The 27,520-nt window shown below is 32.6% G+C and overlaps 1 protein-coding gene across 1 annotated transcript in view; it reads left to right on the forward strand.

The window, feature by feature from the left end:
- The window catches only part of LOC129222240 (methylcrotonoyl-CoA carboxylase beta chain, mitochondrial-like), a 68,130-nt gene that overhangs the window by 32,212 nt on the left and 8,398 nt on the right, over positions 1 to 27,520 (forward strand). Inside the window, exons 9-16 of the mRNA XM_054856720.1 lie at positions 607 to 706; positions 2,488 to 2,583; positions 10,720 to 10,792; positions 11,504 to 11,580; positions 19,261 to 19,327; positions 20,887 to 21,043; positions 22,895 to 23,009; positions 26,847 to 26,932. Of these exons, the coding sequence (XP_054712695.1) occupies positions 607 to 706; positions 2,488 to 2,583; positions 10,720 to 10,792; positions 11,504 to 11,580; positions 19,261 to 19,327; positions 20,887 to 21,043; positions 22,895 to 23,009; positions 26,847 to 26,932 (771 nt within the window). The remainder of the gene's footprint in view (positions 1 to 606; positions 707 to 2,487; positions 2,584 to 10,719; positions 10,793 to 11,503; positions 11,581 to 19,260; positions 19,328 to 20,886; positions 21,044 to 22,894; positions 23,010 to 26,846; positions 26,933 to 27,520) is intronic.

Genomic DNA, 27,520 nt, shown 5'->3' on the forward strand with positions numbered 1-27,520 from the left:
TCATAAGGGTCGAGGAATACACTGCAAAAGTTGTGCTCATAGAACTTTAAAAAAGTAATGCAACACCAAGAGAAAAGAATTGTTGAAATAGAAATACCACACAGCTTTTTTTAACACGGCTGCGGAATCAGACTAATTTTGAGGTAAAGGTATTTGAGTCAAGAGTGGAAGTTTTAAAATTTCAAGAGTAGGAGCTTTTTTATTTTCTCTCAACATCTGCAACTCTTGCAGTGCTTTCAGAGTCGGACTGATTTTGGGGTAAAAGAATTCGAGTCAAAGGCCCTAAAATTCCAGCAGTCAGAGTTGATTTTTCCTCCGACTCCGCAGCATGTTTTAAAGCTAGGTGGAGTCACAACTTCATTACACAGTTTTTAGAAATACTAAGAAATTATTAAATATATTGGGCTTCACCAGTACTGAGGATTTTTACTTATTTTGTACCTATAAGTTTTTTATACGTATCGCTAATTTTTTATAGCAGGAAATTTTTTATCAAAAAAGTAACTTGTGAAAGTTTGTTGTCTTTCTTTCCTTCATTAGTGTAAATAATTTGCTATATTTGTTTATAAGAATATTATATTGATTTGGCTGTTCAATTTAAAACAGAAAATCTGGGGTTACTGATTATTATGCAATTGATGATGAACATGCTTTGCATCTGACTAGGAGAATAGTAAAGAATTTAAATAGGAAGAAAACTCCTGATGTATGTACTGTTTAACATTTATTTAGTAGTATGTATTTCTTTTGAAAAGTGTTTGTGAAAGTCTAGACAAATTACTATACTAGGATTTTGTAAAAGCATAAAATATCATGGTACCTTCAAGTATCAATTGAAAATTTCAACTAAAATAATTTAGTTTTATGAAACTTTTGCTCAAAGATTCAAGTATTTGAACAGTGTTCCTCAATTATTTTTTCTATCACTGTATAAATTTCTATGTACTGCATTTAATTCTTTGAAAATATGGTTAAACAGTTAACCATATTATCAAATATATATAATATCATAAATAATTATGATATATACATAATATCATAAATAATTATGATATATACATAATATCATAAATAATTATGATATATCAATATAAATCATAATTATTTACTTAAAGTGTATTTCTCAGAATGATTTTGCATAATAAACATGAAAGCTTTTTTAAAAATTTAATAAGTTAAGAAATTATGAAATGCATCTGTGATTAAATCAAACAGGCAATTTATGTGCAGCAAATGTAAAAAAGTAATGCTTACATTATTCTCTGATAACAAAGCATTATATATTACTTTTTAAATTGTGCATATAACTTTATTTCATTGATTGACATTTTAAGACTGAATGTGGCAACATAAGACAACTAAGACATATATTACTTGGGACATATAGCTTGTCCAGTTCTTTCTACATTTCACACTCCAGGCTCCTTCGAACCACCATTTGTGGTTCAACCAGTTAGATGGGACCCTGAAGACAGCTTTGATTTTTTGATCCAGACCAGAAGCCGAGCAGTTCCTGGTCCAGCACCCCCCTGCCCGGGTATAATTACTTTTACTTGGAGAACTTTGTAACTATGAGCATGTTTAACGTCCCCCAGTCACCATTAATGAAGGTGGTGGATCCTCGATCGGCTAGGTTCGAACCTGCGATCCTCCAGTCACAAGGCCGATGCCTTACCGATCAGGCCACCAGGGCCAGTTCTTTCTACTGGAGGGAAGGGTTTGGCTGAGGCTGCTTATGTTTCTGTGCAGATATAAAATATCTCTCATAGTTCCCATTTTAGCCAATAAGAATCTTTGACAGTATATGACATTGACTCTTCCTGGTATTGTACTTTTGTTCTCTATTCAAAAAAATCAGTAGGTGCTTCCTCCTACTATTGCTTTAAGATGCACCCCTCTTGTTAAAAAAAAATAGATACTAACAAAATATTCAGTAAGTTACTGAATATTTTGAACTTACTGAATATTTACTTACTGAATATACCTGCCTTGCCTTCGATATTCAAGCTGAACCGAATCATTGTTTCGGTCACTGGTCTGGTCAGTGCTAATTCTGTATTAGCTACCAGTTTGTTTAGCACTCTTGACTTCCTAAAGAGGTTTTCCACCTCCAGCTCAATCACTCCTATGCCTGGCTGATGAGTGCTAATAGGCACGAAACTGCAGTCCTCGGCTGGAATTGACTGAGCTGACGGTGTATTTCATGTACTAGCAAAATATTTTATGCCTTTTTTCCACACATAATCATGTACTTTTCAACTATAAACTCATTATGTAATTACTTTCAAGACTTTAGAATTTTTTATTGAATGTGTCATGTTTTTGTAAATGTTCAGCTCATTACATTGAAATGAATCAAGTTTGAAATTTCATAAATTTCTATTAAGAAATCTTAATTTTTCTCCTTAGTGAAAAAAAATATATTTCAAAATGAATTTTGTAACTTTGAAAAAATATATTGTTTGTATGTTCTTTTCAATCTCATAGGTTAGTTTACTGAAGCCAGTTGAACCTAAATTTGCAATAGATGATATTTATGGAATAGTGGGGGAGAATCTCAAAAGAACATTTGATGTTCGAGAAGTAAGTATTTATTTTTTCGTTTGTAAAAAAGTCAGATGTTAATAGTTTTCTTTTGTGGCTAAAGTTTCAAACTTAACTTAGTGCAATTCATTTTACGTTGCAAATTTTAATATTGATGGAAAAGAGTGCATTAGTTACTTTATAGTCAGATGGTTGACAATTTTTTGTCAAAATGTGTCAAGGCGGGAGGAAATGTTGAGTATCTCTCCACTTAGGAGACCTCTCCATTTGTGAGTGCCTCTTCGCTTGTGAGATGGCGCTGGCTGTTAGTTGCCATAGTTACCATATTTAATTTTTGCTTTTTTCTGCTCTAAAGATGTGAATGAAAGTTTTCAAATGGTCCATCGATGATTTTATTAATGTTGCCTGTGCAACATAATTTTGGTCCGTCGAGCCGGAGGACTAGATCTATGGATAATTACGAGAATATTAGTTAAATATTCTAAGTTCATTATGTGCTGTGTGATCTTCGAGTGACTTGGGTTTGAGTTTGCCGATTTACGTCGAAACATTGTGCTTACAGTTCAAGAGAATCCGAATGGTAATGTTGTTACGCAACTTATTTCTGGATCATTTATAATAATTAGTGATTTTTGAGTCAATAGTGCTACCTGCTTTGAGGTTAGGCTCATGAATAATGACTTCAAACTACATTTTGAAGAACAGCTGGATTAAAATTTTTATTTTTCTTCGCTAGGGGTTTATTTATTATTAGTAGGTTGAAATCTCCAAATTGTCATTTTATACTTTTGAAAAAATCAAAATTATTGAATTTCTCTGTTTCAAAAATAGCAGTTTCTCTGAACCAGCCATATTGATGCTTTATAACTTCGTTTTGTGATCTTCGCTTGCCTACCATGTGAACCAATGCTCGAACATGTTGGAACATAAGGATTGACAATAAACAGATAGTCAAATTGTCCGTTCTTTATTTTAATACATAATTCAAACTCAGACAAGTTACTGCTACAATTAATACACCTGAGAGGAATTCCAGAAAAACTTACCCCCCGTGGCTAGCCAGCTCAAGTCCACCAGCTTCTTGTCTACCGGTCGCATCCCATCTGTCTTCTTCTCTCTTTCTCATTCCACCCTCCAAGGCTCGGGGTTGCTCGAAGGAGGTGAGGGGGGTTCCGAGCTGTCTCGTGCTCGCTTCTTTGGTTCATGTCTTTGCAACACATGCATGAGTTTTCCCTTTTATTCAAGTACATTCTATTATGCCAAATATTGATCTAGACAAGCATTTTTACCCCCATAGTTAATGTATTGACCCTCTTAGATTTGTGACCCCAATTATTTTTCTGCAGCCTGTCAACCCTCTCAATTTAAGGTGCACATTCATTCGTTTCTTTGCAATATCACGTGGTCATTAAAAAGTTTAATTGTTATGAAATTTCAATAAACCAGTTGGATATTCCCTTTAACTTCTTTGAAAAATATTAGTAAGTTTTATTTTATTTTTTTTTAAATTTATTTATTTATTTATTTATTTTTTGATAAATAAGGTAATTGCACCAGCAGTTGTCAGTGCTTCAGTAGTGACCACTTCAAGATTTAAAATACATATTTTTAAACTGTGGATCTACAATATTAATTTCCTCTCTTGAAACTTAGTGGTATATTATAGCTTAACTCTTCCTTAATTGTTTCATTTTCTAAAAATGCCAGAATTTTAAATTGTTCAGTTTTTATACATTTTTTTCCCAAACCTCAAATTTGACCCATTAGTAGCCACTCCAAGTTCAGAAAATTTTAGTAATGGCCATCTGACATTCTCCCATCCGAGGAAGTTACATTACTCACTTTAAATTCAAATAACTGACGAATAAAATTGATTCAATATAATAGTTGCATTAAGTACCAATATATTGATCACATTATTATTGTTAATTTCTTTCTCCAAAGCATATAAGCAATCTTGTAGTGGCCACTACTGGCGTTTTGCCTTATAGCATCTCTATATCCCCCCCCTGTTTTTTTAGTTTTTAAATGAGTTAGAGTTTATTTAGTTTTTAAGTGACAACTCTAAGGATGCTAAATTTTATTCACATTGTTCTACTTCATCTTGCCGCAGACGGACGAAGGATTAAAAAAAATTTTTTTTTCCTTATAAGACAAATTGAAAAGTAAACCAAATCACATAAATTCAAACCACACCGTTTGCTTAAAATATAATGGAGGACAAAAGCCCATTTAAGCTTGTTTTAATGCATAAGTTTTTCCCATTTAAAAGAGGGGTAGAAGTGAATGCAATGCCAAATACAGATGAGTTCGGGCTCATTTTTGAGAGCCCAGGCCCGCCCGAGCCCGGAAATTTGTAACCGAGCCAAAAGAAAACTTTCTTGTATCAAAAACCGAGCTCTCTACAGTCTGACATGATCTTTATTGACCTCCGCACCCAGCCGTGCAGGGGGGGGGGGGGCGGGGCTATGCGGACCCCCCGGACGGTGGAACCTAAGACTTACAGCTATGTGGTGTGGTGTGTACAGAGAAAAGTCTGACATGATCTCTTTGTTAATGAAAAATGTTAAGTCAAATGTTTTTTATTAGCAGAGGTTTCTAAATTTTCTCAAAAGGCTCCACTTCAAATGCATTACTTAATGACATACTGCAGTAGTAATCGCAAAAAACACTGTAAATAAACGTTAATTTTCTTTGGGGGGAGGGGAAATTTTCACAATGATTGAACTGATTTAAATGCTCCTTTCATTTTCTCACAGTAGGAAAATGTTTATTTTCTGTGAATTTATTTGGAGATTGACGATTGAATATCTTTGCTTGAATCAGAGCCTGCCCGAGCCCGGAAACCTATTTTTGGTTTTAGAGCCCGAGCCAGCTTCGGGCCCGGGCTGAACCCGTCTCATCTCTAATGCCAAACTCTCTCAGCAATGGAGCAGTTTCTTTTCATAAAAACAAAGAGTGTATTTCACTCTATTCCTAAGTAAGTCCTTCCATGATTTAGTCCTTTCTCTGTTACAAAAGCTCTTGTGGAGTGTGCAAGCTTCGGAAATAGAAAAGTTGTAGTTCAGTAGTGAAAAATAAAAATTATAACAATTGGTAATAACGTGCTTTAGTGTAATGGTTCCCAAACTTTTTGACTCAATTACCCATGAATTGGGTTCTATATTAACAAATACCCCCAAAAATTTTGTATAAAAGTAAATTAGCTATTGTATTTTCCCCTTACATTATAAAAAGTAAATAATACTTTTAAATAATTTTATTCATTTCGACAAAGAAAACATGTTTTTTTTTCAGACATTTGATATTAAATGAAGAAGCAGTTTTTAAAATAGTTGATACGTAGGCTGCTATTTATATTTCTGGCCTAATAGTGAAAAAACAAATTCTTATCACCAAAATTGGTTTTATTGTTTTTCAAAATATTCTCCATGAAGTTCTATACACTTTTGCATACGTTTGAATCAATTTTCAAAGCAATTTTTCCACTCTGATTTAGGTAACTCCAAAACATGCATTTTGAATGCATCAACCGCTTCTTCAGGTGTTGAAAATCGTTGTCCACGTAATTTATTTTTGATCTAAGGGAATTAAAAAAGTCATTGGGTGTTAAGTCAGGGCTATACGGCGGATGACCCATTAATTCAAAGTTTTCGCCTTTCAGAAATTCCTTTGTTTGAGCTTATGTGTGAGAGCTCGCATCTGCATGATACAGAATGATTCACCTTTTGTTCTGCTTTTTTCGAATTTCTCCGATGACTTCTGGCAAACAAATGGTCATGTACCATTCAGAATTGACTGTCCTGCGTTGCTCTAATGCCACTGTTGCCACGTTACTGATAATTCCGAAGAAACCGGCAACCATTTGTTTCGATGTGCTACCCTGTCGAACAACTTTTGTTGGATTGGGCTTGTCTTAGAAGACCCATACAGTCGATTGCTGTTTTGTTTCCGGTTCATATGCATAGATCCATGATTCGTCATCTGTGCAGATATTATAAACAGCCTTTGATACCCCTTTAACATATTTTGTCAACATTTCTTTGCACCAATTGGCACGAGCCTTCTTTTGAACATTTGTCAGATTATGCGGGATCTAACGCAAACAAATTTTTCTTTTACGACCAAGTGTTCATGTAAAATTTTGTTGATGCTTGTCATACTAATGTCCAGAGGTCCCTCAATCTCATGGTATGTCACATGATGATCTTTCTTTATCAGTTCACGCAGAGCTTCGATCCTTTCTGGCACAACAACCGTTTTAGGACGACCTGCGAGAAATTCGTCCTGGATCGAACATCGACCACGATTAAATTCGTTATACCAGTTTTTTACAGTGATGTAGGATGGTGCTTTATCGCTGTATAAAGAATTAAGTTCATCAAAGCAATCTTGTCTTGACAATCCACGTCGAAAGTTATAAAAAATAATCGTACGAAAATGTTCACGAGTCAATTCCATTTTTTAGCGAGATGAATTTTTACTTTTACTGTAAACAGCACAAATCAAGCAAAAATGGCAAATCTTTCAGAAGAGTATGTTTAAAAACATCAAACTTCCTATTTAAATCATCTGCTGTTTGCCTAGCATCGATTTCTGTTGAAAAGGCCAGAAATATAAATAGCAGCCCTCGTATTACTTAGGACTAAGAATTAGTTTGGTATTCAGTTTCATCCGATGCATATTGTACGTTGTGCTCCAAAATTATAATCTAGAAACTGAAATTTCCTAATGCTATTTTTGTTTTCTAATCGTTAATGATCACAATTGGGTAGTTATATTCAATGCATATGATTTTGTTTATAATTTTGGTTTTGTTATCTGAAAGACAAACCAATCTTTGTACAGTGAAAATTCTCTTGAGCGACGATCTCCGGTCTTGAAAAAAGTTTTCATTAAAGGAGGCTGGCCACTCTTAGAGGTAAATTTCGAACAATAAATAAAATCAGCACCAATACCAATTGCTTAAAGCCTACAGTGTATTAATTAAGAACATTATGATAAGAATACATTTAAATAGAAAAACTTTTTTTTTTAAATATATTTTCTTTTTAAATTTCTAATGCAAAATATACTTATTTTTACATTGTCTTTCCATTTAAAAACTAATTTGCTCAGTAATATGAGAAGAGGTTTACATGTTTCAAATTTTTTTCTGAAGCAGTTTTTGTTTCTAATATATCTTTTAGCTGAAAAAATAAATTATTAATTATTTTATTAGTGCTGTCCGAGTACAACATGAGCTTATCTATTTCTTAACTGTTCATTCGAGCTGGAAATAGATTGTAACCACTAGAATGACGCATTAATGCCCTCCTTAAATTTCGAGAAACAATCTTTTGGGAAAACTACTGTCCTTATCCATGACGGAAATCCTACAATGACAACCCACCCCTGACCTGCCATGAGATATACAAGAGTGTCATCTTTTCGCAATTCAAGGGTTCAAAAAACTACGCCCTCCTTCAAGGGCGCCCATATGCAAAATTTTAGGGGGGGGGGGGCTCAGATATTTTCCCCATGGTTTAGCAGGATATTTTCCCCATAGAAACTGATTTCAGTACAGATTAGAGTTATTAAAGTTTGACATTTTTAATAAATTATTCATTAATGGCTGAAGAAGATATGTTTTTACGTTTTTGCAAAGAAAAAAGTAGTACCAAAAGCAAGGAAGTTCTAATTTCCAAGGGGGGCTTGAGCCCCCCTTCCTCTCCCCCACCCATATGGATACCCTTGGGCATTATGTCCCCCCAATAAATGCATTATTGAGGATTGGAGATTTGTAAGGTTTCTGAAGTCAAACTTGTGTTTTTTCAATGATAAGTATGATTCTAAATTTTTTATTTCAAGTCAAGTCCAAATTCTAGGAGGGGGGGGGGGGCTTGAGCCCCCTCTTTCTCCCCTATATTGATTCAATATAATAGTTGCATTAATTACCAATATATTGATCACATTATTATTGTTAATTTCTTTCTTCAACGCAAAAAGTAACCTTGAAGTGGCAACTACTGAAGCACTGGCCACTACTGGTGTTTTACCTTATAGCATCTCTATATTTTTTCCCGTGTTTTTTTAGTTTTTAATGAGTTAGAATTTATTTAGTTTTTAAATGACAACTCTATGGATGCTAAATTTTATTCACATTATTGTTCTACTTCATCTTGCCGCAGACGGGCGAAGGATAAAATTTTTTTTCCCCCTTATAAGACAAAGGGTCCTTGCCCTCCTTTTTGTAATATTTTTGCGACTCTAAAAAGCGGAGGCCCTCAAAGTAGAATACTACTAAATTTGCGACGTACGTCGCAGAACAGATGCCTGAGCTGCAGAACAATTCTGTTTAAATGTGAGAGGAAAACTGACAAATTTTCTGCAGAAATTCTGTAAATTTCTGCAGAAATCGCGGTGCAGAAAATCTGCAGAAACTGCGGTGAGGAAAATATGTAGAAACTGCAGATTTTCTACAGGTATCTTCCAACACAAGATAGAATTTTGCAGAAATTCTGCATAATTCTTAAAATTAGAAGAAAATCTAAAATTCTTGCAAATTACGATAATTTGGCGGAAAGCTCGCGATGTTGAATTCGATAAGTCCTTTGTAGCACTTTCCCATTCGATCTTCATCCATTTCATTTTCCGCCACACACGTATGTTTTGGAAACATGCCAACATTGAAACACGTCCATTGCCAGAAATTGCGTGTCACATTTGAGATTTCAATCCCTTTGCATCCAGAAAATATTTCAAATATTTAGAAAGTTTTGAAGTGTTTTATTATATACAACCAAAACTCTACTCATTTTATTTATTATTTCAGTAATTTTTTTTATTTAAAAGCATTATTTTAATTACTCTTTCATGCCATGCAAAATTAACCAAAAAAATGTGGTTTGATACCTAGGTTCAGATTTATAGAAACTTTGTATCTTTGCTCTTTCTATGCTTTTTAGAAAGCATATAAATTATTGTTTGGAGAATCTCTATCGGTTTAGGTTTGACACCTTGTTAAAGTTGTTTTTGATTGTTTTTAGTTTTGCATGATCAGTAATTTATACAAATTCAGTGCTCTTTAATTAGTCATTTGGTTGAAAGCTGGTGAAGTTTCCGGAAATATATCTCATTTCCACAGAAATAAATAGCAACAGTCCAGTTATATATATATAAAAAAAAACCTCCTATAGGTAACGATTTTGATTTTTGGCACGCAATTTGTGGAAAATGTCACGTTTTTTTCGCGTACAATGCTTGAAGTACTTGCAGAACAATTTTGGTCAAATGATTTTACGTTGCAGAACATTGTAAAGTATTCTGCTTTAGGGGTGGAGGCATAAGGCATGAAAGGAATTCATCTGTATCCCCTGTAAGATAAGATTTTATCCTTTTCTGTCCATCTTCCCAAGCAAAAGAACACTGATGCGTCTACAGCGCTCTTCTTTCGTTATCTTTCTTTTGGCTTTCTCTTATCGAAAATTCCTTCGTTTGTAGGTGCTGAATTTTGTGATTTTCCGGTCATTGTGAGCAGTGGCGTAGCCATGGGGGTGATAGGGGGGTTAGAACCCCCCCATGAACCCCAAAAAATTCTATATATATATATATATATATATATATATATATATATATGTGTGTGTGTGTGTATAAACTCGAGGGCATAGCTTTACTTTAAACTTCAGAAAAATTAACCCCTCCCAAGGCTTTTTTCTCGCTACACCACTGATTGTGAGTGGGTTTGATAGTCTCTCCTGTAGAATTTTTAACATTGAGTAGAGGGGTAAGGGGGGGGGGGGAGGATCGAGGCCTTAGAAAATTGGTCCTTAATGGAGTTGGTTGCTATACACAGGTGGTTGCTTTTAGAAGTTTCATTGTGTTTATCTTTCCTCTTCTGAAAATTCCACTTAATCTTTTCGTTCCATTTTCCCCATTACCCCCACGTTTGGAACCGCTACTTTAGAGGGATCAAAAACTTCTTGAATGAAACAACTAGAGAACTGAATTTCTTTAAAAGGAAACTTGACTTGAACATAATAGAAGTGAATTGGAGAAAGAAAAATCAATATATTAAGTTTAAAACTTTTAAAGCAGATTTTACTCTGTAATCTATCTGTCATTCCAGCATATTATTTAGAAATAACATTTGTAATAAATCGGTGGATTATGTTGATGCAGTTTGTTTCATTTTAGGTAATTGCTCGTATTGTAGATGGAAGCCAGTTTGATGAGTTTAAAGCACTTTATGGAGATACTTTAGTTACAGGTAAATATATATATACATTAATAGCATGCTCATTTTTGCATATTTTATTTATTTAATACAATTTGATTTCATTGTTACATTTTTATGTTTATTGGGTAATCTTAATTTTTGGCAATAAGATTTATAACATGTTGAGAAATATATTTCTAACATTGTCGTTTTGATTTTGAGTGTTTTTAGCATTATTAATTAAATTAATAATTTTTAAGCATTATTAATTCATTAAACATCATTATTAAAGATTAACTTATCAAGCTTCTGAATTTGTATCTTCATTCTAACAACTCATAAGTAACTCAAAGGAAAAAAATGATACATGTACTAATAACTTTTGCTTGATGAAATAACCCGAAAATAATATTTAGAAAACAAAAAAGTTTTAAGGCATTCATTATGCTAAAAAAAATATTGAGAGCATTGAAGGAAAAAAAAGCGGAAAAATGTGTAAAATGATGAGGGAAGCCTCATTTATTATTATTATTATTATTTTTTTTTTGTGCAAGATTGCAATTGAAACTACATTAGTTAATGTTGTTTTCTGAGGGAACAAAAAAGGTTTATGCTTTCTATTTTAGTTAATTAATATTCAACTTATCAAATAATAAACACGAATAAAGAAAGAAAAAATCAATTTTTTTAAGAAGCAATTTGTTTGTTTTAAGTTTGTTCATGGTTTAAATTCTTGCTGTTTTGTTACCACTTCAAAAATAGGATTTGGTCGTCTTTATGGTTATCCTGTTGGAATTATTGGAAATAATGGTGTATTGTTTTCTGAATCAGCTTTAAAAGTAAGTAAACTGTTGTTATTTTTTCTCTGATTGTGATACAAATTTATTATGTGCATAAAATAATATTTTCCTTTTGGTTTGAATTGCACTACATATGTTTTGTATCTATATAACTATTTATTTAAAATTATTAATTTGATGTCGATCTAAATGTTAGAAACATGTATCCCACAAGTTTGTGATCATGTCAAGCAATTATGGGACTGGAAGGAACTTTAGTAATTCAGTGTAGTTTGCAATTCTCTCTTTTCTTAGACAAACTTTTTTTTTTCACTTTTCAAACAAAATAATTGACCAAGTATAACAGGAAATCTTTGATCTCATATTTTTTTCTCTGTTGCGTTGTAAGTGGTTATGGTAATGTCTTTCTTTGGTACTTTTTTTCTGTCTTTACGTTTCTATTTTATGTTTTATTTTGTACTTGTTTAACTTTTTGTTTTTTTCCAACTTCTTTCTGTTTTCCTGAATTATGTTTATTCTTCCTTTCGCTAAATGTAGCAGTTGAAGTTGATTCCTAGTAAAATTTTTTCGGACATAAATTTATTGCTAATTTATTAATAAGCGGTTTCATTTTGACAGCAACATGTATTTTATGGGTCTTTTTACTGAAATTAATTGCTTACCGGTTTTCTCTGGGAGGGAATCATGCAATAAATCTTGACTTTGAGTTCCGTTTTGTCTTGTTTTACTTTTGTTATTGCTTTTTTTGATATTTAAACTGTCTGCTGTCCATTTTCATTGCTTTTACTGGGTGTCTTTACATGTAGAAGCTTACACCTTTGAATTGAAAAAGGGGTTCCTTGAAACCCCAAAACACGTGTATTCTGAAATCTGTTTATTTGTGCTAAACAATGTTGGATATTTCCTGTTATTTCTCGGCACAAAGGTATTTATTTATTGCTTAATTGACCAAGTGTTCCTATTCTGTCAGTTTTTTCATTTTGAGGTCTTCAAAATGAAAAAAAAAAAACATTTCAAAGGATTTTTTAAATTATTTTCTGTACTTCTTCTGGTTTTGTTCCCCTTCTAGCAAAACTTTCTTTTAGTACTCTACATATAAGTGTTAAGTAATCTCAGAAAGTTGTATTCAATATGATTGTTGTAGTTAGAGTTATTTACTCCAAATTCTTCTTTAAACATTAGTGACTTTTAAAATGCAATTTAAAATTTTTTTATCTATAGTTGGCATTCAAGGAAAAGTTATTTAGTCCACAAAAAACATTTGACTGCCTAGTGCTGTCGATTTGAAATTTCCATTACTTATTTCATGACCTACACCAAAAATAGGAGTGTAAAGTTATGTCAGTAAATTAGTTTGTAAACAAAAATAATTTTTATTATTTTTAGATTGACTAAAAGCTTTAAATTGACTATGTTTCAAAACTGAAGTTTTGGTCTTCGATACTTTTTCTTGAATATTCATATAGCTATTCAAGTATCCCTCATCTAACATGGTTCATTCATACTGTGTTATATCAAAATTATGCTGTTCAACATCTTTTTTAGTTAATTAATTTATATTATTTTATTCATTCATTAAATAAATATGTCCGTACACTATATATAAATCCAGGCAGTATTTTGTGTTTCATCAAAAACAGTGTCATAAAAAACTTTGAAATAATAGAAATTAAAGGCAATGTGTGCTGTCTTTATTGAAGTCAATTTTTGAGGTGTGAAGTTTTATGATAGCTGATATTTCATTGGAATAAATCATACAAATGAAGAAATAAGTCAATATCAATTTTTCAATAAAAAACAAAAATATAAAATGGAGCATTTTTGAGAAAATACAAAAACTAAAAATTCAGCAAAAATTATATGCAAACTGTGTGACATAATTTTTCTAACATGAATACTATCATGTGCATTGAGTTACTTATTTAATTGTAACCAAAATTGCCAAATGATTTGGGTGTCTAACACGCAGTGGCGGATTCAGATGATCCTGTTGGGAGGGGCGAATGAGTAATGCATTATAAGGAGAAGGGGGACTAATGAAAAGAAAACTTTAAAAAAGTTTAAGAACTAAAACATGACATGTTTTTTTCTTTTTTTTTTAGAATAATGTATTTCAAAGAGTTTGAAGAATTTTCCTCAGTCGTATTTACATATCTTTAGTCATGCTAAAAACCAGGGGGTTCAGGGGCTTTCCCCCGGAATTTTTTTTCGAAATTGAAGCCTTAAAAACGCAATTGTATAGGCCACCTACCACCTTTGATGACGTAGCAGAAGACATGGGGTTCATAACTTTTTTCCAGAAATGTTTCGATGTAGAAGTTCCAAAAACACAATTTTAGATGATCTTTGAATGATGTTGAAAGATGAGGAAAAAGGGACATGGGGGTTCCTCTCCGGAAATTTTTCGAAAATGAAGTCCTGAAAATGCAGTTATAAGCCATCTTTTATGATGTTGGGGGAAGATACATAGTTCGGAACTTTCCATCGGAAATAATTCAAAATAGGAGCCTTGAAATTGCGTTGGTTGACCATCTTTGGTTGCGTTAAGGAAAGGGATGGGGTCAGGAGCTATCCCTCAACTTTTCGATATTGAAGCATCAAAAAGCGCAATGTTAGTGGATTTTTATTGATGTTAGGGAAAGGGCTCGGGCTCAAGGGCTCTTCACTCAGATATTTTCGAAATTGAAGTCCTAAAAATGTAATGCAATTATCTTCTTTAAAGACATTAAGGCATGGGGTTCAAAACTCTCTCGGAAACTGGCGAGCTACGGTAGGGTTTTGAGGTTAAAACCCCTCCCATAACTACAAAACATTCATTTCTCCCCCCTCCCTCCCAAAAAAAAAAAAAAATCACAGAGGGGAAAACAGTATTTAAACTTTTCTAAGCAAGGTAGGTTTGAACAAAATATTTTACTGCTCATTGATTGGGAAACAGTCACAAATCACTTTCTAAATCTTAAAATATGAGTTATTTTTCTTTATGAGCTCCCCTACTTTTATAAGAGAGCAAAAATGATCTTAATACAGCACAAAAAGGGATCATGCTCATCAGCACTTCTGGCGCTTCAGAAATCATTTTTAGAGAAACTTTTTTCATAGAGAGAGGAAGCCTATACTTTATTTTCTGTGGCTCCCTCCAAATTCTCACTGAAAAATTGGAACAATTAGTAGCTAACATTTGATGTTCATAAAGACATTGATCTATAAAAAGATGATTTTTTGAATGACTTCACAAAAAATGTTTATAAGATTAAAATAAAGATAATAAAAACTGTATTGTGCATGTTCACGCATCCCCCTTTTCTTCTTTTCATAGTAATTGTAATATCAATATGTGAGTTAGTTATTTTAGAGCAAATAAAATAAATGAATAAATATTAAGCCACAGAGACTACTTGATTTAATGAATTGAAATATTTTTGCATTATTAAATGAAGGACAAAGAAAACAAAAAATATTTTTCGATTTCGAAAAGCCCTCCCAGAATATTTTTTTGAATACGCCACTTCCCGGAAGTATGTTGATATTCAATTTCCAAAAACATAGTTTAAAATTTTTTATTGATGTTAGGAAGAGGTGAGGTTTTTGAAGTCTTAAAAACGTATGGAATTCAAAGAAATCTTCCTCGACGATTTTGTCGAAATTGAAGCTCCAAAAATTCAAAATTTTTGACGATCTTTGAACACATTGGCAAGAGGGGATTCATGGATGCTCCCCTGGAAATTTTTTGGAATTAAAGTTGTAAAAATACCGTTGTAGGCAATTTTTTGTAATGTGTTGGGGGAAGGGAGCAGAGAGTTTGGTGACCTTCCCCCAGAAATTTTTCGAATTTACAAACCTTCCCATGTGGATCGCCACTGCTAACACGTCACATTTCTAAGTTATAGCTTCTATAACATTTTCATGCACCCTCACTTATAATGTGATAAAAAGAATTTACTCCCATACATATTTCAATAATTAGAAGTATAAAACAGCCTATTACTATATACTGTGAAAAATATCATCTGCAACAGTTATTGTGTAATAGAATATTTTATTTTAATTAGAATTGCTGTAAGTTTTTGAAGTGGCAACACTTAATATTTTAATTCACAACTTATTATATAAGAAAATTTTTTTTCCACTCTTACATATAAAAGTTGGTTTGACGAAATGTTTTTTCAAACCTATGGTTGAAAATGACAAAGGATTTTTGCATTTGAAAAGTATTTTTCACAAATTGAGTGATGCTTAATTAAAAGAAGGCATTTTTGTCGGTCATGAAAGAACAATGAACTTAACAAAAATCTCACCAGAAAAGAACTAGCACCTTGTTTGTCTCTAAAGGAGGTAACTTGAGGATTTTCAGTTGGTTGTAAAGCTATAAAACTAAAAATGCAAAATTTTTAGTGAAAACCTTGTTGCAAAAATATGAAACGATGGAGTGCAGAATGCTATTTACATTTCTTACATTCTCACTTTATTTCCTTCTACTCTTGAATTGATGAGCGATGAGCAAGGTGAATGCTTTCATGAAGATATTAGACGTAAAGAATAATAATAAGGGTACTGTAAAAAAATTGGATGAAAAAATGGTGGGATATTACTGTTGGTTTCTAATTCAAGAGGATTTCACTATTTACAAAAGGAAAAGTTAAATTTTCATCATTTTCTTTTATAATATGCAGCCTTTTTTTCAACTCGGTGATAAAACCTGGGCTATTTTTCTTTACAATGTATGTATGAGTGTACATAATTACTACGATTGCATTAATATTTAAAATTTAAGTAGATAAATATGTTTAGATTTGATTTAAAAATTTAAGTTTTTAGCTATTTATGAAAATTAATTTGTCATAATTTTAAATTGGTAAGTGTTACAAGAATTTAGTTTATATATTCATGCAAGCCCAACTTAATCTAAATCACGTTTTCCTCAATGTTACAGAAAAGAAGTAAAATGTTGTTGCACAGTGCTATTATTATAAAATATGTAATATACTGTATTTGAGCAGTACATATAAAATGTGTACTGCTCAAGAACACATTTTAAATTGCTGTAAATATTTAAAAAATATTGTCTGTGACTACATTTTGTGTTTTAAATACAGTACAACCTCGATATCTCAAATCTCTCGGGACGGGGGAAAAATTCGAGACATCGAGTTTTTGAGCTATAAAGGTTTTAAAAAAATTACACTAGCAACTCTCACAATTACACATACGTACTCTATATGCATTTATATATGTACTATGAGACCACTTTGAATTACGATCAATAAAGTAGTCTTCAATATTTTACTGGATTTGAAATTTTATAATTGTTGAAAGTGCACAGGAAGAGATTTTGAAATGAACAACAATTTCAACCTGGTTTTTCACCGAAAAATTTAAAAATTCTTATCTTCAACTAGTTGCTCCTCACATTCAAAAAATGTTTTCAGCAGCCATTTTATAGGAGTTAAAAAAGCAGGATGATGAAAATGAGGAACGCATTTTCCGTTTTCACTTGAAAACTGACTGGCGAAAAATCAACCCACTTTCCTCAAAGTGGACAACATCATGTTCGAGAGAAATGCACAAAGATTCTAAACTCTGGGAAAACACAGCACCCCTTTCATACCAACACTTCCCTAGTATCTTACTTCAATCCCCTAATCACAAAGTTTCCAAGAAGAGAGATGAAAACTGGTCCCTGAAACTGGTTTTACTACAAAAATTGCCAGAGAAAAAGGACTACTGAAACTTGCTTCTGTGAAAAACTTTTGACATATCAAGGGTTTCGAAAAATAAATTCGAGATAACTGGATAATACATAGGGGTTTTTATAGAAAATGCAGGGAAAAAAAGTTTTTTTGAGACATTAAGGGTTTCAAGATAAGGAGGTTCGAGATATCAAGGTTCGACTGTATATTTTGTACAATTCAATTCAGTAGAAAGTAAGTCATCTTAAGCAGGGCCCAATACAGGCTGATTTTGCGCCGTTTTTTCGGTACCTTCCCAAAAATCTTGTTTTGAAATAGGTCCTTTCACAAAAATCAAGTAATAAAATCAGTAGCTTCACAAAAATATCGAAAATTTCACAAAAATTGGCATTTTAAAATATAAAATTTGTTTCTCTGTTTAAAACAAAATTTACTCATAAAATAAATTCTAATCAGGTTTATATGAACAATTGCTTAAATAGCAACCTTTTTGTGGTACTTTAACTAATTTTTAGCTGTTTCTCGCCAAAGTGTATTTATGCAATATTATCGCAATCTTTTAACCTGTTTTGGGGAACCGTTTTCTCATAATTTCCAATATTGTACACAGTACATAGCCCGTTAATCTGAAATTATGATGGTATTTTTAACACTTCTTAGGTTTTTAGCTCCCTTCCTCCCCAAAAAACGAAACCTGTTAAAAACAATACTAGATGACATTTACACTTTTCGAACTAAAATTTCACTTGCTCTACTTCTCTTTTACAAAAATTGGGATGCCTCTAAAAGTTCACAAAAACAATGATGATAAAAAAAAACTTTCTCAAAAATAGAATGATGCAATACTTTCACAAAAATAGGTAGCGAGAAAAAAATCCTGGATTGGCCCCTGTTAAGGCAATTTTTTATTCCTTTTTTTTCCTTTCCATTTTTATTTTTGTGTTACTTATTCTTTAAAAATGTTACCAATTACTCTAATAAGTTAGCATTTTCTACTTTTTAAATTACTTGAATGTAGCATTAGACGGTGTTGTAAAAAGTTTTTCCAATTAGTTGACGTTCAATGTTTTGTATTTTAAAACTATGCGTTGGTTACTCGCTCTTTTTTACTTGATTTAAAATTGAGGCATTTTTATTAATTCATTTATATTGCCGTTATTACAACTATTATTGACTTTGCTTAGACAGTTAAAAACTCTGAAATATAGAATATTACATACATTAGATGTATTTGCTTTTTTTCAGTAAAAGCATTCATTTGAGCTTACAAACCTAAAATGTATGCCAAAAGTTCTAAACATTTATATTTCTGAGGGGGTGTATTGATGCAATCTATTGTAACGGATCCGGTGCAACTTCCAACTTACTTGAAATGACAACACAGTTCTTGAGAAAACACAGGAGATTTATTTACACTATGTACAGGAAAGATCGCTAACAACTGCTAAATTAATCATCAGCAATTAAGCAAATATCAATCAACTCAACAGTTACACACGTATTTACATCGAAATATGCAAAAATGCAGCTCGAAAGGTTTCACAAGACAGAGCAATACATGCTCTCCAGCATACCACTGCAACGATTCGCCAGCCAAAAACTAACTTGAGACTGACTTTTTATCATGCGGCACGGCTATTTATAGACATTGAAAAGTTTCCACAATATTCCAAATGCTTCTCGTATTTTGTTTTCATTCACAAATTTTATCATTCAGAAATGAGGGGACTGTATACTTCAGCCGAATGTACGGGGGCTGTATATTCATGACAAGAAACTATTTACAGGTTACATTACAACAATAACTTTAGATAAAAGATAATTTAATAAACGGCAAATTTTGCTAGATTACGACAAATTAATCACAAAAATAATTACTATTTACAGAATTTTTAACACTATGTTTTTATTTTGAAACTTCAATGTTTTTCATGGATGTTGCACCACTTTTTGTTTACGTGTGCACGCATGCATAAAGAATATCTACAATTTTTTCTTATGCAAGCTTTCAATGTTTTCCTTATATTTACAGGGCACACATTTTATTGAATTATGCTGTAAAAGAAAAATTCCATTGATTTTTCTACAGAACATCACTGGTATGAACATTTTTAGTATAGTTTGTGTTTGAATACTTTAAATTTCATATAAAATTGGTAAATTTCTAATGAATAGCATTTTCATTTGAGTTTCAGATTGACTCTTTAGTTTTAGAATAGCTTTTAGTAGAGATAATATGTATTTCCCAATGGCACCCATATAGGGGGGCAAGGGGGGCTTAAGCCTCCCCCCCTTTGAAATTAGAACTTCCTTGATTTTAGTATTTTTTTCTTTGTAAAAATGAAAAAAGATTTCCTCTCCAGCCATTAATAAATAAGTCATTAAAAATGTCAAATTTTAATGACTCTAATCTGTCCTGAAATCAGTTTCCTAGGGGAAAATATCCAGCTAAACCATGGGGAAAATATTTGAGCCCCCCCTTGCAACTTTGCATATGGGCATCCATGGTATTTCCTGCTGAAGTTCAATTAATTCACAAGTTTATTTTATATTCATATAGCACTAAAAATTGAGCACTGAAGTTTTAAGGGGTTACAGTACCTCAAAAATTATGAAACTATCAAAACAGTTTTTATTGCTTATTTCAAAACTAAAAACTATTCTGAACACAGGGAAAAAGTTTCATTGCTTTAGTTCAAATATTTAAAAAGTTATGAGTGGTTTTAGGCCATGCTCGCTATGTGTTCTTATGCAAAAGAAAAACTTTAAACTGCTTTTTCTCCATGGTGGTATTTTTGTGTTTTCATGTCGTTTGAATTCCTAAGGATCTTTTTCTATTAAAGATACAGCTTTAAAGTAATACTTTTTGCAATTGGGATAACATATTTGACAAAACTTTGCATTGGATAAGCATTTTATAAATTACTCAAATGTTTAGAGCATGTTAAACCTTTAAAAACCAATTTAAAAAAAAAAACTTTTTTACGTAATTAATCACAGAAAATTTTCTAATAAACTCATAAGCAAATGAATGCACAGATTTTTAGAGATGATTATAGTGATTGTTTAGCAAAAAAAATTTTTTTTAATTAGTGCAAAAATAAAAAAGCCTTAGAGATTTCAAAAAATTGAAATTTTCTTCAATTTTTTGAATTTTTTAAAAAAGTAAGCAATCTTTTTAAATTTTGAGGATAAATTATTGGTTAAGAAATAAGTATGCATGTTATGGTTTCAAAAAAATATAAAATTTACATTAAAAAAAAAATGTTGGAAAGGTACTGTGACCCTTAAGCAACGTAAGAGTCAGCCATGAGTTAACTTATATCTTTAGAATCTTTTTAAACTTTTGCAGTATTTCTTGTTTTTTAAAAGGATTTTTCCTCTGCAGACAAATACTAATTATAATCATTTCTTTAACCGAATTATTTTTACTTTTTTCACCAGAAGCTAAATTATGTATTAGTATTATCTATGCATGATATGTAAAACATCTCTGCATGCAAGATCATTCTTTACTCAAACAGAATTTTGAAAATCAGCTATTGTAGACATTAAATATATTTAAACAAAATAATAAAGTTTAAAACTATAAAGAAATTTAATAAAATCTAAAGTGCTTTTGTTATCAGGTGAAAAATATTTTTTTATATAATTGTAGGATTCATGGTTGGAAGAGAAGCAGAAGCAGGCGGCATTGCAAAGCACGGTGCAAAAATGGTGACTGCTGTTGCCTGTGCAAAAGTTCCCAAGTTGACAGTTATAATAGGTGGCTCATATGGTGCTGGAAATTACGGCATGTGTGGCAGAGCTTACTCGTAAGAATAAGATATATAAATCTCTTTTTGTTTAACTACTGCTTAAAATTAAAAATACAATTGAACACTCTTAATACGATTACGTTTAATACGAAATCACTGCTAAAACGAACATTTTATTCGTTAAATGAGGTTTGCTATATAACTGCACTAAACAATTCACATATAATACGTTGCCATCATCCTTATTCAATATTTTTCAAAACGTTCATGTATAAGAAATAAGTGGTTTTTTTCTGAGCATGCTAATAGATTACAATGTGTGTATTAGTAGCTGTATTTTTTAAACTTAGGTAGGAATTTCTTTGTTTTTTTTCACAGTATCATTTATTTACGGTTGTTACAAACAAAGGCTAATACAAACAAATTCGTGGATTTTTGACATTTCGTATTAACCTAGTTCAAATGTAGTAAAATATTTTCTCTCCCCTATTGTTTTTTTATGAAAAATGGAATAAATGCAATTACCCAGTAGTAAAAGCAGGGTAAAAGCAGATTAGCTATGAGATATCAAGCAACTTTAGACAATTAAAAGAATGGGCATACTGAAGAAAGGCAGAATGAAACAAATACAAATTCGCTTTGCAAATTAAGTTTAATTTAGAAGCCATGAGATGTCTCTTGTTATACTTAACTTATGAAATTTTTATTCTATCAGGTAACAAATGAATGAGAGCCAGAAGTATTTTTATTTTTGTTTAAATTTAAATATAAATATTCAGTCACTGTAATATTCAGTTTTGACTAAGTTAACTTCATATTCGGTAAGTTACCGCCCAATTAGCCAGGGCTAAGGCAGAACTACATGAAATACATTGCCAGCTCAGTCATTTCCATTTTTTCCTGACTAATTGGGCGGTAACTTACCGAATATACCATGCCTTGCCTTCAATGTTCGAGTCGAACCGAACCATTGTTTTGGTCACTCGTCTGGTCTGAGCTAATTCTATATTAGCTACCAGTTTGTTTGGCACTCTTGGCTTCCTTAACAGGTTTTTCCATCTCCAGCTTAGTCACTTTCCTATGCTGGGCTGATGAGTGCTAATAAGCGCGAAACTGCTGTCCTCGGCTGGAAATGACTGAGCTGGTGGTGTATTTCATGTAAGTTAACTTCAGTTTTGTCTAAAATAAATTTACTTCATTTCATTTTTTCTGTGACAAAAACTATCTGAAAATTAATTTTTTAATACAAATAATTATGTTTGCTCGTTGTTTTTAATTTCATATGTTCATTCAGGGAAAACACAGGGATTTTTTCCCTCCATATATGAATGGCATACCAATTGGTGTTAATTTCTGTTATATTTTTTGCTTAATGACTTTTCTATATCATGCAAAATAATTTTTGCATGGTTTTTATTGCAGTTTGCCTATTTAAAATGCAGTTGAGCTGAAATATCATCACATTTTTTATTTAGAGCTCGTACACAACAGTAAACAAGTGTTTTAATTATGTGTTTGCTTATGTGCTCAAATTTTTAAGGGGAGTCTGATGTACTGAAATAACGTTTTGTGTTTTTTCACCGTAAATAACCAAATGTTATTTTAATATAAATATAGCTGTTTTCAATCACGCATTTTTTATACCTAAATTTTTGTGAAAAATGAAATTAAATGTCTCTACCTGACTTTACACACAATTTTATTCATCCATTTTAAAATTCAATTGGAATTTCAATGTTTGACATTTTCTTTAAAAAACTATCAGTGGTAAGATGATCAAATGTAAAACCAGTTGTATTGAGTTAAAAATAAAAGTTTTCTAAAAGTAATCAATAATGTTTTTAACTAAGTATTGTGATTATGTATCAATAATTGGAGGTAATGTTTTAATTTCCCCCTTTATTTTAGACCTAGGTTTCTATATATGTGGCCAAATGCAAGAATATCTGTGATGGGAGGAGAGCAAGCTGCCAATGTTTTGGCACAAATTACTCGTGATCAAAGACAAAGAGAAGGGAAATCGGTTAAGTTTATTCATATTTGATTTTTCCTTTGACCAGTTTGATACTTAAACTATGAATTGAAAATAATAAATGTACATAAATATACACTCAGGAACATTGGAAATAGCGCCCCAAGGAAAAAGAAAGGTACAATCACGAAATTTTGCATATATGAAGAGTGACATCTGATATGCAAATGGTCCAAGTTTGGTCTCAATGTGCATCACTGTTAACCCTGCAGTATATATGAAATCATTAAAAAAAGCTATAAAAACCAGTGCATAATTTAAGATTTATAAATGTTACGATTTCATCCGGATTGTTGGAGAACCTTAATGAGTGAAGGATGCCAGGTAGACGAGTTAGAAAACGTTTCTCGCAGTTAAATGAGTTTGAGAGAGGTTTGATCATCGGCATGAAAATTGCAGGCTGATCGACGAGCCGTGTTACTGCCTAGGTGAATCGTTCAAAGTGTACCGTTAGAAACTGTTGGAGGCAGTGGGCACGAGATGGTACCAACATGCAAAAAACCAAGTCTGTAGCGACTGGGAAGACCACGTGGAGAAAGGATGGAAGGATCGTCTGGCAAGCGTTCGTGGTTCCCACAGTGACTCGTATCACCATACCAGCAGACGTAGGGGTAGCAGTTGTTCCCCGAAAGCATTTCTAAACGTCTTGCGGAAGTAAATCTGCAGTCCAAGCGCCCTTTTAGAGCACTCTCTTTAACACAAAAACATGGTAACTCCGTCTGCAATGATGCGATGCCAGAGCAATGTGGGATGTCACTGATTGGCTGAAGGTGGTGCTCAGTGATGAATTTCGATTTGTTTTGGGGTCAGATAGCATCCCCGCATGGATGTGGAGACGCCCTTGAGAAAGGTACTACTCCACCAATTCTATCGCACAACACACTGCCTGCACAGCAGGCATAGTGGTCTGGGAAGCTATAGCCTATGATAACCGGTCCACTCTAGTTGTGGTACGTGAAACCTTAATGGGTCAGCGTTATGTTAATGACATTCTGCAACCGCATCTAGGACCTTTCCTAAATGACCTCCCAGGAGCAATTTTCCAACAAGATAATGCTCACCCACATGCAGCTAGGGTTGTTCAAGACTTTTTACGTCCTTTTGAAACTCTTCCATGGCCAGCCTGCTCCCCCGACTTGTCCCCAAAAAAACATGTATGGGATCAGCTGAAACACCAGATGTCGCCATGCTACTCTGTGCAAGATTTTGAAGTGACTGTACGAAATTTGGGGGTCCATCTGCCTCAGGATAACATCAGAAGTTTAATTAGCTCAATGTTGGACCGTATTGTAGCAAAAACTGGTCCAACACGCTTATTGAAATAGCACTGTATTTACCTTATTTCTTAACCTGTATTTGTTTAATCATCTAGATTTTGGGATCAAGTGTATCTCTCATCTGTATTATTCTGCACATTAAATTTCACTTCAATCCAATGCTTCCTTCTTGGGGCGCTATTTTAAATGTTCCTGAGTGTATGTGTGTGTGGCAGTAAATCGTAAAATCATTTTTATTCAAGCCTATTCTCAAAAAATATTGCATAACCTGTTTTGGGGTTACAAAGAGTCCCTTTTTACTTTCTTCTATATCTAATATATGGAAGAAAGATATTATATTAAGAATTTTGACGGATTTGAACGTTTTGAGGTATACTGAGTACATTTCTGTCATTTTTGGAAAATGTCTGTCTGACTTTATGTGTGTGGCCGGTTTTTTTTGTGGCCATTCTACAGCAAAAACTACTGCGTGCAGACCCCAAAGAGTTCCTATTTTTCCTACTATCTTCTACTTTTTGGAGCTCTCTCCTTCTTTTCCTACTCTTTCACTTTTTTAGCATATCATTTCTAATTGTGCATTGATTCCTATTTTTACTATGCCTACCAAGAATTTTCCGCATGTTTTTCAATTTTGAAAAGAAACGAGGAGATAGTGAGCATTTCATTGACTGACAACAGTAATTTCTGGAAGAAATGCCGCAACATTTGCATGTTTAAAAGTTAAATTTTTGGATGTGTGACTTTTTTTTCCCAATGCGGTGTTTACAATAGACTTATCTTTTTAGGATAGAATAAAGGTTGTAAATATGTCTCTGTTCATGATTCTTTTGAGCCATATTTGTGCAATGACACCAGAACCGGATTTAAGGGAGGGCAGGCAGGGCTACTGCCCCGTAGCCTCCACAACAAAGAGGCCCCCACAGTAAAATTTTTACAAAATATCCTAACTTTCACGTGTCAGCAAATTTTACGTTTTTTTTTTCTCCCAGACATTTTTTTTTTTTTTTTTGTATTTCTACAAAGAATTCTTGCACAAAAATAATGTTATCGATATATCAGAAAGCCCTGATTGCAAGTATCCATTTACTATCATTTTTTAATTTGATCGAGCATTTCAGTGGCAATATATATTTTTTTATTCATTTAATTTATAATTTACCTATGAGTTAAAGTGAAATAAAGTAAGTAAAAAAAAATCCAAAAAAATGGTTAACTTTGCAGCTCTGTCCTTACAACTTCTCGCTTCTTGATCTCAAAAATTTAAAAATTATTTGAATGGAAATTTTTTGACGAAAATATCTATTGAACACGTCGATTTTCTCCCGCTTCCCCCCCTTCTTTTGATATTTTTTAATAATAACAAAGAATTCCAAATTAATTATTAAAAATCTGTTATAGTTTTCTATTAGCAATAGATTTCATGGGGTTATTTAAGTGCTGATCGAAAATATCGGATATATACTTATATATCAAAATATTCGGACATATATCAAAGTATCGAATATTTTCAAAAATATGATGATCTTTTTCAACCTTGATTAAGGGCTTCCACTCTTTTGTTATCCCGGGGCCTCCACACTTCCAAATTCGGCCCTGAATGACACAGAGCATGAGTAAAATTCTCTGACACCTCCTAAAATGACACCTCCGGAAGTTCACATAAATGCTCCTCTGAAAGACGATTACTTTTGAAAAATATTTTCTCAAAAGTACAACTATGGATGAAAGGCCTTTTAAAAGTTTCTAAATTAGATATTTGACAAAAAGAAAAAAATGATTGAAGTCTATAAAAATGCTATCTGTATTTTTTTTAGCTGAAATTTCCTTCTGTCTATCCTTTTAGTAAGAGGCCCAGTGGCTTAGTGGTAGCGCTTCTCGCTCCCATGCTGTAGACCCAAGTTCTATCCCCAAAGTCAGGCATGGTTGACTCAGCCTTTCATCCCTTCAGTGGGTTGATAAAATGAGTACCAAGCGTGCTTGGGAAGCAAACACTGGGGGTTCAGCCTTAGGCTGCCCACCTAAAAGGAACATCTGCCTTGTACCCCAGAGCCCCTGGTCAGGAAAACTAAGTTGGGCACAGTTGGCCTCACTGGCTTTCGTGCCACAGGGTTTGGTTTTTACCCTTTTAGTAAAATTTGCACTACCTCAGATTATAAAGCATTAAACACTTAAATATTATACTGCTAAATTGGTGTATGAGAAATATGGTTTTTGTTTTATAGTTCTTAAGAATGTTTTTCAATGCTCATCGGAATTCTTATATTTCCCAAAGAAATTATTGTTTTGTAAAATATATGTACAGTAAAATCCTGTTACAACAAATTGCAATACAATGAAATATCCGTTTCAGCCAAGTACATTTTCGATCCCGATTTAATTTCCGTTACATTGCTTGAATTCCATTACAACGAAATCCCCGTTAAAACGAACAAAATTTGGGGTTCGTTGAAGTTTTTTGTAATGGGATTTCACTGTATATGCCAGAATTTGTGTATAGTTAATTTTATTAATCAAGGTGTTTTACTAAAATAAGCGTTTTGCTCTTTAATAGTGGACTGAAGAAGAAGAAAAAGCATTAAAAGAACCAATTATTGAAAGATTTGAAGAGGAAGGTCATCCGTATTATTCTTCTGCCAGGTATATATTTTTGACAGTATTTGTTTTGAGCATTTATTTTTGCAAATAAATTCCACAGGGTGATCTAAAAGTGATGTATGATATGAGACCAGGGTTGCCAACTGTTCCGCACTTTGCGGAGTTGCTCCAAAAAAATGGTGAAACTCCGAAGCTCCTCAAAGAAGTTCTTTTGCTCCGCATTTCCCACCCAATGCTTTAAAGCTTAAATTTTACTATTTTATCATAACAAATATGTAAATGTGGGAAATTAAAGATGCTTATACTCAAAGATTGAAATAGTGTTTAAAGCTATTTTATTAATTTAAAAATAATTATTTTTATACTAGTACCTTAAATGATTATTAAAGCTATTAAAATATTTTAGATGAGTGGTTTTAATTATTTTATTTTATTTTTATACAAAATTCAGAACTGCTCCGCAAAATTTTAAATTGCTCCTCAAAATCAGTACAAATGCTCCTCAAATTGTTTCTCCTACGTTGGCAACCCTGTGAGACTACTCATTGAGCTCTGATGTTATTAGAATTTGTTCTTATTGTGTTTGTGTTAATCAGGAATTGAATGCTCCTGACCCAATTAAGTTTTTAA

The sequence above is a fragment of the Uloborus diversus genome, chromosome 5 (assembly GCF_026930045.1).
Source record: "Uloborus diversus isolate 005 chromosome 5, Udiv.v.3.1, whole genome shotgun sequence".
Lineage (NCBI taxonomy): Eukaryota > Metazoa > Arthropoda > Arachnida > Araneae > Uloboridae > Uloborus > Uloborus diversus.